Source organism: Gastrolobium bilobum, unplaced genomic scaffold, assembly GCF_033153095.1.
Source record: "Gastrolobium bilobum isolate Gb01-03AN ecotype WA unplaced genomic scaffold, APGP_CSIRO_Gbil_v1 utg77129, whole genome shotgun sequence".
Taxonomy (NCBI): Eukaryota; Viridiplantae; Streptophyta; class Magnoliopsida; order Fabales; family Fabaceae; genus Gastrolobium; species Gastrolobium bilobum.
This window is the reverse complement of record NW_026895139.1, coordinates 117,330-130,141: the sequence shown is the minus strand read 5'-3', so window position 1 is coordinate 130,141 and position 12,812 is coordinate 117,330. Positions and strand designations below refer to the sequence as shown.

At 32.1% G+C, this 12,812-nt stretch overlaps 1 protein-coding gene across 1 annotated transcript; it reads left to right on the top strand.

The window, feature by feature from the left end:
- Positions 1-783: 783 nt before the first annotated feature.
- On the top strand, positions 784-1,443 carry LOC133292811 (uncharacterized). The gene has a single exon (XM_061491298.1). It carries the CDS (start codon positions 784-786, stop codon positions 1,441-1,443), a length of 660 nt encoding a protein of 219 aa, XP_061347282.1.
- The last annotated feature ends 11,369 nt before the right edge of the window (positions 1,444-12,812 follow it).

Sequence of the window (12,812 nt, the reverse complement as noted above, 5' to 3'; positions counted from 1 at the left end):
ATCAAATTGATTATTTTGGAGTTTAAAATCAAGACAAATTATCAAGATAATTTCCTAAGAGAAAATTGTTTGAAGAAAATAAATTTTTGTGGGTTTTTTGAAATGGTCATGGAATAACACACGCTGCATAAACATTCATGTATCATGATTGTGTGGAGCACACGCTGACGTAAAGTGATCGGATTTCAGGAACTTAATGTTTTCAAAATTATGTTAAGCTAAGTGCCCGTTTATCGACGCACTTACTTACATAGTTTTTGAAATCAAACAAAATTATTTTCGAATGAAACATTTCTTGGAAATTGGAAAATTCCAAAATTTTAAAATATTGAATCTGTAAAGATTTTTTAAATTAAGTTTCAAAAACCTAAGGGCTCCAATTGTGGGTTTATTAGTGAATGGTTATCGCTGAAGCCCCATCGGATAAGGATAATCGGATTTCACTAGATTAAACCTTAATATTTTCAAAATTTTAGTAAAGTTTTGTACGGCCCATCGTCGGCAACACTTAGACACTAAAGATAATTTTGAAAGTAAACAATGGTTAAATACATTCAACTTAGGTAAAGTTGTTAACCCTCCCATCGAGGCTCTGGCAATGGAACTTAAGGCCCAAATAACAATGTTAGTTTTACAAGTATCTTGCCCATCGTAAGCCTTGTAAAGATAACTAATGGATTGTTAAACAATAAACGATTAATAGTTATTAAATCACTAGCGATATTTGTGTTTGTTGTTAATACTAGTTTGTAATTAGTGTGCTTTGATTGTTTTTCCAGAAAAATGTCTTCATTTAATCCTTTAGCAACTATTTTGAGCCAAAAACCTATGGATGGTACCAATTACAAACAATGGAAAACTAATCTTAATATTGTTCTACAATACGAAAAGCTCAACTTTGTACTGACCACCCCTATACCAGCGCAGCCCGCTGAAGATGCGCCTAAGGCAACAAAGGCCCAATTTCAGCAGGAGAAGGCAAATATGGCAGTTCATTGTTACATTTTAGCCAGTCTTGCCAATCACCTTCAAGAGCAGGTAATCATGGTTGAGAGTGGAGCAGCTATGCTCCAGACTCTTGATGACATGTTTGCTACGTCTAGCAGCTCTGCTAGGCAGATTGCGCTGAATGCTGTCACTAAGACAGTAATGTCTGGAGGAAGTGTGCGGGATCATTGTTTATCAATGATTGCAAACTTCAAGAAGGCTGAGGATCATGGGGTTCGGTTTGAACAAGAAGTGAAAGTTGACCTTCTCTTACAATCACTCCCTGATTACTTCAATCAGTTCAAGATGAACTATAATATGAACAAGTTGAATCTTGATCTCACTCAGCTGATGCACGAGCTTGAGAGTGCTGAACAGTCTCTGGTCAAGCAGGGTAGTGCATTTTTTTTTTGTGAGAGTTCTGGTAAACCTAAGGGGAAACCCAAGGGTAAGTAAAATAAACTTAGGATTTAGAGCAATTACATAACTACAGTTAACTGGAGACTTAATTCCTTATGACAGAAAAATAGGTTTGATACCACATTAAGGTTTATCATCAGAAATGCGGAAGCGCATCGTACCGTTGCGATGAAGAATAGAGACACCGTTTTGATTACCTGGGGTGAAGTAGTGTAACACCCCGTATATATCCAGTAATGTTATCATACTATCGTATTAAGCAGCGCTTAATTAAAAATGCGGAATATCATTTTTCTATTCAATTATGATGTCATTATCATTACCAACTTGCTTATTAAACAATTAATAAAACATCGCCTGTATGTAATTGCAATAAAACAGCTAACTGAAATATCTCATAATCATAGATAATAAAAGTGTGGCTCTAGTCACGGAACTACAACAACGTAGACCGGACCATCTAACAGTTTATACAACTCCAGTCTAAAGGTACTAACATAAAGTGTCATGGACAATCCCCATGCTCACTCAAATAAGGCAACACGCCCAACATCAGTCTCAACAACAACATAAGCATAAATAGCGGAAAACATAAACAATATCCATATCCAGTCATGACAGCAAAACAGCATAATATCATCAACTAAGCTCTGGCCTCCTGCCGCCAGAGGCATCAGTCACCAAACTACCAGAACCTGAAATAAGCATTCCCCAAACGTGGGGTGAGATCTCTAAACAAGAAATCTCAGTAAGACAAAGGGTCCTCAAGGATCTTCCACCCTAAGCTCACTTACATGTGCAATATAAGTTTAAAAGAAGATATCATCATCAGTTCTAAAATAGTGCAATGCAGCAGATAATCATGTCATGTGTGTCAATTCTATTCTACTGGCCAGAGAAATGCAGGATTTATATACGTCTAATACCCACAAATAGTGCAAGACGCTACTTGCATCCACCCCGGATCACCGTCTTGTATGACGCTACATACTCAGGTTTACCGTCAAGATGGAACAACACATGTATATTAAAAGCCATTACACATAAAGCTCAACAGCATTTCAAATATTCAAAGCATGTAACACAGCATGCATACAACCACATCCTCATGGGACATGGTGGAACCACAACATGGCTAAACCGAGGACACGAAAGCTTACCTTGCAAGCTAACCCCCACAGCCAAGAGTCCACAGCTCAAAGTCCAAACACATCAGATTCACAATCTGTTACGGACCAATATTATATCAATAATAATGCACCACAAGCATATAACTTAAAGACAACGCCTTTCCTTACGTTTTACGTCTTAAGGCTCCATACCAAGCCATAAGTCCTTAATCACAACGATTCTGACTTAATTCATTAATTACATAAGTTCAACTTCATCAATCTAGGGTCCACAAACCCCCAATAGCCTACTGTACACACAGCACAGCTTCTGTTCTACGAAATCCCAGAATATCTGGATATTCCTCGGGACCATATCCGGATATGCAATATCCAGATGTCTCACTGGACATATCCGGATATGCAATATCCGGATATCAAGAATCCCATATCCGGATATCTAATATCCGGATGTCCAAATCCCATATTCGGATATCACATATCCGGATATTTCACGACAGAATGCAGAAACTGCATTTCGTGAAGATATCCTTCCAAGGTTCCATTTTTAACACTTAATTACGTTAAAGCATGCATCTTTATACTGATTAAGGTCCACACCCCAGTTGGTTACTTGATTAACCCATTAAACATGCAAAGATCACACCTTTAACCCATTAAAACACAAGCTCAAGGTAGGTACAACTCACCAAAGCTCAAAACAGAGGATCAATGGCTCATGGAGCTCACCACACTGCCTCTACAGGTTTTGGAAATAAGGTGTACGAAAATGCAACACAAAGGTTGGTCCTTTCTTCACAAAGAAGCTTCTTGAAGCTTTACAAGCCAAGAAGGAAGCTCTCACCCTCACACAAGGCCACTCTGCCCACAAACTGACTTCAAACAGTCCCTCAACTCAGAACCAAAACTCTCTACACACTCACAAAGGCCACTCACACAAGGCTCAAGTGTTTGGAGGTGAAGAAACTAAGCACAAGTGACACTTGATCTCCAAAATGGTGGAGAAATCTCAATGGAACAGTAGCAACGGACCAGCCACTCCAACATTCACGTAGCAACAGAATGCCTAGGGTTTTGTGCCCTTAATAAGGGTATTTATAGCCACTTACCCCATTAACACACAATATTAACTTTAATTGCTACGCTTAGCATTTTAATCCCAAACTATGGATCTTAACCTACTCAATTTTACAAGAATTAACATATTTTTCTTATAATTTTCTGAGCACCTTTTAGGTGCGCGCTTTTCAAAGCCAGTACCGGTTTCTAGCACCAGTTCTCATTATTTGGACTTGAAACTCATTTTACAAGTCCTACATATCATTCTAGTAATTATCATGCACTTATTATAATTTTCCGGGATACTTTTTCGGTACGCATTTATACCGACTAGCAGAACCGGTATCTGCACTTTTCTTTCGAAAAGCGACTTTCAGCATTATTACCCACTTACTATAATTATTAAAGCCTCATAATAATTATTAGGGTCAATTATGGAATCATTTCCTATTTTCTCATAATTTATTAATTAAATTCCTTAATTAACGGTGCGGGTTCTTACGAGTAGCGAGTGTGACAATTTTTCACGTTCAGTTCTCCTTCTTAAGCCTCACGATCTGCAGCAACGCACTGCGAACGGTCGCGATTCCGCTCTACAGTTGATCTTCCAGGCTATGACTCAAGGGGGTCGTGTGGGCAACCGTTCAGATGATGAACGTCTGCCTCTTTGGTGTGTTTCTGATGTCTGTAACCCTTGGAGGCACTAGAGAGAAAAGAGAGTTTATTTACCCTACCCAATCCAAAACTAACTCTAAGCTACATGGGTTAAAATTAGACTTTGGGCTCACTTTCACTAAAGCTATTGGGCTTAAGTGAAAAGAGCATATTAAACCCAACAATCTCCCACTTGCTCTTTTGGAAACAAACTTGAGTTCATAAACCCAAGACCATGTAATCCATAAGCCATCATCATCTGATTATACAACCCATCCCTTGTCTCAAGCTAGCCTGGGGATCTACCATTTTTCACTCATCAAGGCTCCTGATAATCTTTGAAAGATTATCTAATTCGGCGCTACTTCACTAAAAGCCCGAACGTGAACTCCAAATTAATGACCTTTATAACATGAATATGCATTGCCCCTTTACAGCATGTCTATAATTGATTGATTAATTTTCTGTAACCCAATCAATTATTTATTCACTTGACTATGATAGTTTCTCTAATGAATTAATTGTACTGGCCAGTGTCTTTAATATCCAAGTACTTAAACATATCAAGAGGACATTTCCTATAAACTCCTTGTTGTTTATCTCATAAATACTGATAACCAGATAATTTCAATCCCAAAATACTGAGTTATTGGTCGTCAATTGATCGAACCTTATCCATTGATAAATCAAAGAAAGAAAACTATTTAATTACCTATTCAAAATAAGAATTTAGAACAATTACATAATTATAATTAATTAGATATTTGTTTAAAATTGTTTTTCTGTCACAAGGAATGAAGCATTAGATCCTATAAGCTATTACCTACTAAAGTTGAGGTTAAGAATGTGATTCTCCGGAAAGGCGCAGAAACTTTGGGAGGAAGGTTTCCGGGTGATAATTATTGGTTAGGCCAGTTGCATCTTCTCAAAGAAAGGCTGATGATATATTAAGTACGGGTAGTACGCCTTATAAGCCTTCCTTAGTTATGATGACGGAACACTTGAAGGGAAACCAAAACAAAAAAAGAGAAGAAAAAGAAACCAATTGAAGATTCCTAGGCTACTATGTAAAGTACGGATTTGCGTACATGATGATGCAACGGACTACGTCGATATAATATCGGCTAAAGCATTATTTTAGGATTTTGAGTAAAAGAATTGTCAAGTTAAAATTAATTGGATAATTTCTTTTAAATTAATGCAATCAAACATGTCTAGTTCTGTTAATAATTTTGATGGGACTCGTGTTATATCAGTGTCATTTAAGCAATTTCGTTACAGTAAAATTTAGGAAGACCGTAACTTTTGACTATCCAAATTAGTTTTTTTTTTATTTCACATAATTTTTTGAGATTTATGCAATAACACCTCATTTGACATATTTTATCTCCCACAAACATAATTTGAATTTATAACAATAGTTTCACAATTACAAAATCATTTAAAATTCAAAAGATCCTAACTTCTTTCCGAACCAATACTATGAGTTGTCACATGTGCCATCTTCTGGATTTAAATGCTCTTGTGATTGTGGTACCACCATTGTTACAAATTCAAATTATATTTGTGGGAGGTAAAATATGTCAAATGAGGTGTCATTGCGTAAATCTCATTATGTGAAATAAAAAAATTATCTGATTTGAATACCTGAGTCAAAAATTATGACCTTCCGAATATCTACATGACGCGACATGACACAACTCCCATCAGTATCAATAATATGTTTGACTGTATTAATTTAAAAAATCTCATCTAATCAACTTTAACTGGCGAATTCATTTGCTCAAAAGTTGGTGTTTTTTCCATATAATATCGGATCAACCAATCTCTGCATCTTGATTGAAGCAATTCTTTGGTCAATGCATGGCTTGATGCCTCGATCGCAAATTTATCATGTGAGATGCAGGAAAAAAAAATGCAGGGCAAAGTCGGTGACTAATTTTGCTCACATGGGAGTATTGGATCAATTTTATCTAGTTACTTATTTTTGTATAGTTTTTTTTGGTAATACGTGGTATTCTGTGAATCTCATGGATTTTAATTGTATAACTTTGAGCAACAATGGACACCAGCATATAAAATTAGATATAGTTATGAATCAATTAATAGCTGGTTATTCTAGCTTAATCAGGTCTAGAGTTCAAATCTTGGATGTATAGGTGTATTAAAAATTCGGTGGGGGATTGTATCTTGAATATATAAGTTGAAAAAATGTGTTCAAACTTCAAATATAAATTGTACTTGAACCAGGACATAACATCTCTAGGTTTTGAGGATAGTTGAATGATTACAACTTTTAGAGTCCGTTTAGATGAACTTTTTTGTTTTAAAAAGTTGCTTTTTTTAAGGAAAAAAAACACTTCTCGAAAAAATCTGTTTGGATGCCGTTTAAAAAAAAAACAGAAGTAATAAAAAAATCAAAAATTTATTTTTTTCAGAAGTTAAAAATTTTAGTTTCTAAAAAAAGCAGAAGTCAAAAGTCAAATATTTTTTAAAAATCTAAATAGCTGTAGCTTTTATAGAAAGTACTTTTAAAATAAGAAAGTCATAAAAAGAACTTTTTTGATAAGTCAATACAAACGAGTTCTTAATGGTTTCAAAAAAATGCTCTTTAGATTGACAATTTTTTTTCCGATACAAGTGGGAATGAGAATTGAACATATAAATCTAATATAACTTATCTAAACTCCTAAACTTCTAACCACTAGAACAATCTTACTAGCTTAATAGATTGACAATTTTAATAGAAAGGAAAAGGGAAATAATGTGACATGAGAGCATGCTGTTGACAGACCTTACGACCATGGCAGTGGTCACTCAACAACTTCATATAATGAAGCATCTCTAGATTCCTGTTTCAATTTCCTCCCTCCTCCAAAGCTGACCATTAAATTAGGAAAGAATCTAAAGTGAGTGGAAATTTTTTTCAAGACTGTAATATGATCAGGACCTTCAAGAATGAAAACCTGAATAAGAATCATTATCAACACAATTTTTTTATTTCTGTTTTTTTTTCAGATTTTTTGCTCCTTTTTTGTAAAAAGAAAATAAAAATTGTCGCTCTTGGATGAGAATATCCTAAGCATAAACCCTGTTTTCCTTTTACTTTGTGTTCATTTTGAAGCTTTTTATTTTATTTTATGTTTTTAAAATTAAGGTATTTGTTAAGAAATGTTTATTTCCTTAAATAATTATGGATTGCATATTTAATTGTCAAGAATATCATGCTATTTAATTTACCAAACAAATTAAATGATCAATTTTAAAAGAATTCAATTAAAATCTTAATTGAGCGTGGGCTAAATAATTGAATACCTAATATAACTAAATAAGGTTATGATCATATGATCGTTTTCTTTCTTCCCCATCTTAAGAAAGAAGCTGATTTGATAGAGGAAAACCGAATCCCAGATAAAGATTAAAAATAAATCATTTATATGGAAATCGGTTTCGCTTTCACCATGACTTATTATGCATGTACGCTTTAAATCACTACAAGAACAAATGAAAGAAATTGAAAGAAATTTATCTTTCATTATTGTGGAATGTAATTGGTCGTTTTAAGACAATATTATGAGGAAATTGGTCATAACATAATTAGCGTAGGGTTTTAAACCGTTGCTACAATATTATGAGGGGGAAAAAAGAAGCGAAAATGTCTTTAATCGCTGTGTTAGAGCTGATGTCCAATTCTCTTGCTTCAGTTATGACAGTTGCTATTGCTAAATGACTTTCAAAACCATCGCTAACATATTTTTTTAGTGTCTAATCACGTAAACATAAAAAAAAAAAAAGAGAGTTAACAGTCGTACTTGGAAACTAGATAACATTGAAATGAATTCAACGATGAGTAAATTAATGCAAAATATATGTTTTAAGACCAATTTTTTAAGTCAATGTGTTCTAGAGGCATCACTAATCTCCTGTTCCGTTTTTCACTTAAGGTTTATGCTTTTGTTTGATTTGATATTCATTCCTACGATTTAAGATCGATACTAACGTGTACACTTTTTTATTTATTTAAATTAACTAGTTGCTTATTTTAATTTTTATTAAAATTAACGGCACTATCACACTATATTAATCATAAACTTTATGAAAAGAGATCAAACACAAAAAATCATTCTAATAAACTCTTTTTACAGAATATAACCATTGTATTATGAAAACTTACTAAAAGGTGAATGTTTAAGATAAATTTTGTCTTAATTATTTAATTATAAAAAAACTTGTATTTGACTGAGATTTGGTTATGGAAAAACTTAGGGCTAATTATGCTTTAATTTAATAGAATATGCATAAGGCCCGGCCTATATCCCTGTGTAGAAATTTGATAATTTTTAATTATTTATTAATACAATATTGATGATATGAATCAAATTATTATCACTTAATCACGTTATACCATATCATATAAAGAATCAATTCAACATAAAATTTTAGATTATTAAAACTTAAACTACATTAATAATTTTATATTTTTCTGACTCTTACAATTGTAAGAGGCTGATAGCATAAATTGAAATAATAATATATCAGAACTATACTTGAATTGCAAACTGACATACATGCGGTGGCATAGTGAAAGCATTATATCCATGCACGAGAAGACATGCGTTCCATCCTTGGGTAATTCATGTAAGAGGAGAAGCATATTAATTTACAGCGACGGTGTAGTAAAGATGAAAAATATATTAAGATTTGAAATTAAGGAGACACTTTACTTACAAGGGAGTATATGAGATGAGAATATGCTTCGTATGCTTGTGATATGAAGCATATTTCACCAAATCATAAATTTGGAAAAAGTTTTCCACTTTCCATATAGCTAGGGGGAATTAAACCAAAGATCATTGAATGTGTACTGCTATTAGATCCCCTTCTACAACATTCAGAAGAAAAAGGAAGAATAAGGACAAGAGAGATGAGCAAATGAGAATCAGGTAGCTCCTAGGATAATTCTCAGGCATATCCAATTTGTACGGCGTGAGGTGCCTATAAAGCTTGCTAAGTTGTCTTGCAAAAGCAATCCAATTAAGGACATGCAATATTGATGGAGAGAAGTTCAGTAAGCAAATCAGTCATACGGCATCTCTTTCATGGCAGGCAATGGTGATTGGATCGATCAGCTGCATGCCCTTAACTTTCACACTATTGACTTGCCAAGGGAGAGTTGCCTTATGGCTGCTTTAGCTTATATATAGTATAATCTTCATGACATTGTGAATGTAATACTGACAGGTACGTACACCTAGTTCCCCATAGTAGGGAAAAATTTATTTTACTCCTGCCCCTCATTTATTCAGTGATCATTATTCATAAATATAAATTTTTCTTCCATTTTTATTCCTTTCTTTTTGATATTTTCTCTCTCAATCTCTACTTTTTTTTCTATTTTGGGAGGGGACCACCGTATTCCCGCCCCACCAAAAACTCTCATAATAGTAGGTACCAATTTGCAAGTATTTTATACAAGCTTTCTTATGATATTGCTAATGCATGGGAGACTTATAAAGGATCATTGACTAAATGGAGGATTTTTACTCTTTTAATTTTCCTATATGGTATTCGATTACTGGTATTTATCGTAAGAAGTCGTTTAGTATCGGGGAGAGAGGCAACAGATTTGAGTCCCGAATCCCCTCCCTCGCAAAACAATATGTTTTTTTCTCCAAGTGAGTTCTGCGACCCCACTGTGGAACTCACACGGTGTACTAAGTGGCACAATCCCAATCTTTCAATATCCATTCCTCATTCCACGTTCATTCATTAAAATACTAAACACTACTCAGTACTCATTAACCACTAAGCATTTTGTAAAATTTCTATATATTATTAATTACACATGCCTATATTAGGCTAAGAAAAAAGAATTAATTTAAAAAAATTATAACAATAATTCACTAATTCATTAATTTAATAGAAACTCTAAATATTAATCAAAATATTTTTACTTCAACAAAATTATTATTATGCAGTAAAAATATCACTGTTTTACAATAAATTTTTTGTAATTTTGTTAAAAAAATAGTAATAAACGATGAATAATTACTATGCATCTAAATAGTAATTTTTTAATTTTGAAAATTTGCAATAATTTTATAATTTTGTTACAGTGATAATTTTGTTGCAGTAAAAATAGTAATAAACGAGGAATAATTACTATGCATCTAAATAGTAATTTTGTTATAGTAAAAATAATAATTTTGTAATTTAGCAGTAATTTTGTAATTACTATTTAGAGTTTTGTAATTTTTTAATTTTGAAATTTTGCAGTAATTTTATAATTTTATTGTAGTAAAAATATATTGATTAATATTTAGAGTTTCTTTTAAATTAATGAATTAGTGAATTGTTGTTTTAATTTTTTTAAATTAATTTTTTTATCCTAACATAGGTATGTGTAATTAATAATATGTAGAGATTTTACATAATGTTTAGTGGTTAATTAATAGTGTTTAGTATTTTAATGAACTAGTGAATTACCCGTGCGATGTTCGGGGGGAAAAGAACGAATTCGTTGTTGTCGTGGTTGGTTAATCATCGCACCGGTAAATCAACACCTTCATCTTGTTATCAAGCTCTGAACGGTACTATGGTGGAGGTATAAACATGAAGGAACAACAAATAAAAAAGCAAACCTGTTACTTGAGAATTATGTGAAATAAAAAAAAAAATTCTTGCTATTTTGTGCTATTTTTGAATTTTAAAAGGCTACAGCATTCACACGGAACTTATAAATATCAACCACAAACAAATCTGCAACTCATGGGCATTGATTGTTATGTAAAACAAATATAGTTATGTACTCAATAATTCATTCTTTAAATATAACCACCAATGAACCTTCTCCTTTGTATTATTATTCAATATGATCCCGTCTTATTGGTTCAACCGTACACAAAATTCGCTACAAAATGAAATCAATTAATATACATGAAGAAAAAAAAATTAAATGTTATGCTGATTGTTCATTTTGTTTAGATGGACTTTTATTTATCACAATATGATTGTTCATTTTATTTAGATGTTTGTTTTTGAAATATTTTCAACAGTAAATATAATTATCTTAAACATACAAAGACGGGTTTGTTAGACAGTAGATATAAGGGGGGAAACGTGTTCGCGCGCGAGGTGGGTCGGCCCTCCGGGCCGAGCTCATTTTGGCACCTCTAATTTTCAACATTTTATATCAAGTTATAATAGGTTTTCGTATTTATCCATATAAAAAAAGTTCTTATACTTACGTCTAAATTACTATGTATCTATTTTTTCTGTAGTTGTACCGTATATATTAGATGAAGAGTTCAAAAATATTTGAGTTAGTACGTTTAATATTATAACAAGCATTTTATCGTTGAAGTTAAATGTGGTAATATCAAAAGACCATTCATTTGCTTAATTACATAAGTATAACAATGATTTGTTTTTTTTTCCTTGGCACAATAAGGAAGATAATTTATAGTGAGTCAAATTTAAAGTTTAAATTAGTGAATTTTTGTTTGAGTCAAATTTAAAATTTAAATTTTAAAAATACAAACCAAGCGTTCAAAAAATAGTATATATTTTTTTTTTTTTGGTAAACAATTTTTTTGTTTTTAAATTAGACGCTCGAAATCCTTTTTGTCCTTTTTAACCAGATATTAAAATTTAAAGTTTAAATTAGTTAATTTTTGTTTGAGTCAAATTTAGAATTTAAATTTTAAAAATACAAACCAAGCGTTCAAAAAACAGTAAATTTTTGGTTTTTAAATTAGACGCTCTGAATCCTTTTTATCCTTTTTAAATAGATATTAAATTTAAAGTTTAAATTTGAAATGGTTTGAGTCAAGTTTATATGAAATGTTTTTGTTGAGAAATAAGTTTGTTGAGAATGTAGAGAAGAAAAAGGGTGTGAAATAAGTTTGACTCGCTATAAATTGTTAATATTAGATCTTTCCAAAACAATGTGGTATAAGTTGTTAAGAATTATATGGCTATATTTTCTGACAATGATTTGTTTTTTCCTTGTCACAATGAGGAAGATAATTTATAGTGAGTCAAATTTAAAGTTTAAATTAGTTAGTTTTTGTTTGAGTTAAATATAGAATTTAAATTTCAAAAGTACAAACCAAGCGTTCAAAAAACAGTAATTTTTTTTTTAAATTAGACGCTCCGAATCTTTTTTATCCTTTTTAAACACATATTAAAATTTAAAGTTTAAATTTGAAATGGTTTGAGTCAAATTTATATGAAATGTTTTTGTTGAGAAATAAGTTTGTTGAAAATGTAGAGAAGGAAAAGGGTGTGAAATAAGTTTGACTCACTATAATTGTTAATATTAGGTCTTTCCAAAACAATGTGGTATAAGTTGTTAAGAATTATATGGCTATATTTTCTGACAATGATTTATTTTTTTTCCTTGCCACAATGAGGAAGATAATTTATAGTGAGTCAAATTTAAAGTTTAAATGAGTTAGTTTTGGTTTAAGTCAAATTTAGAATTTAAATTTTAAAAATACAAACCAAGCGTTCAAAAAACAGTAAATTTTTTGTTTTTAAATTAGACGCTCGAAATCCTTT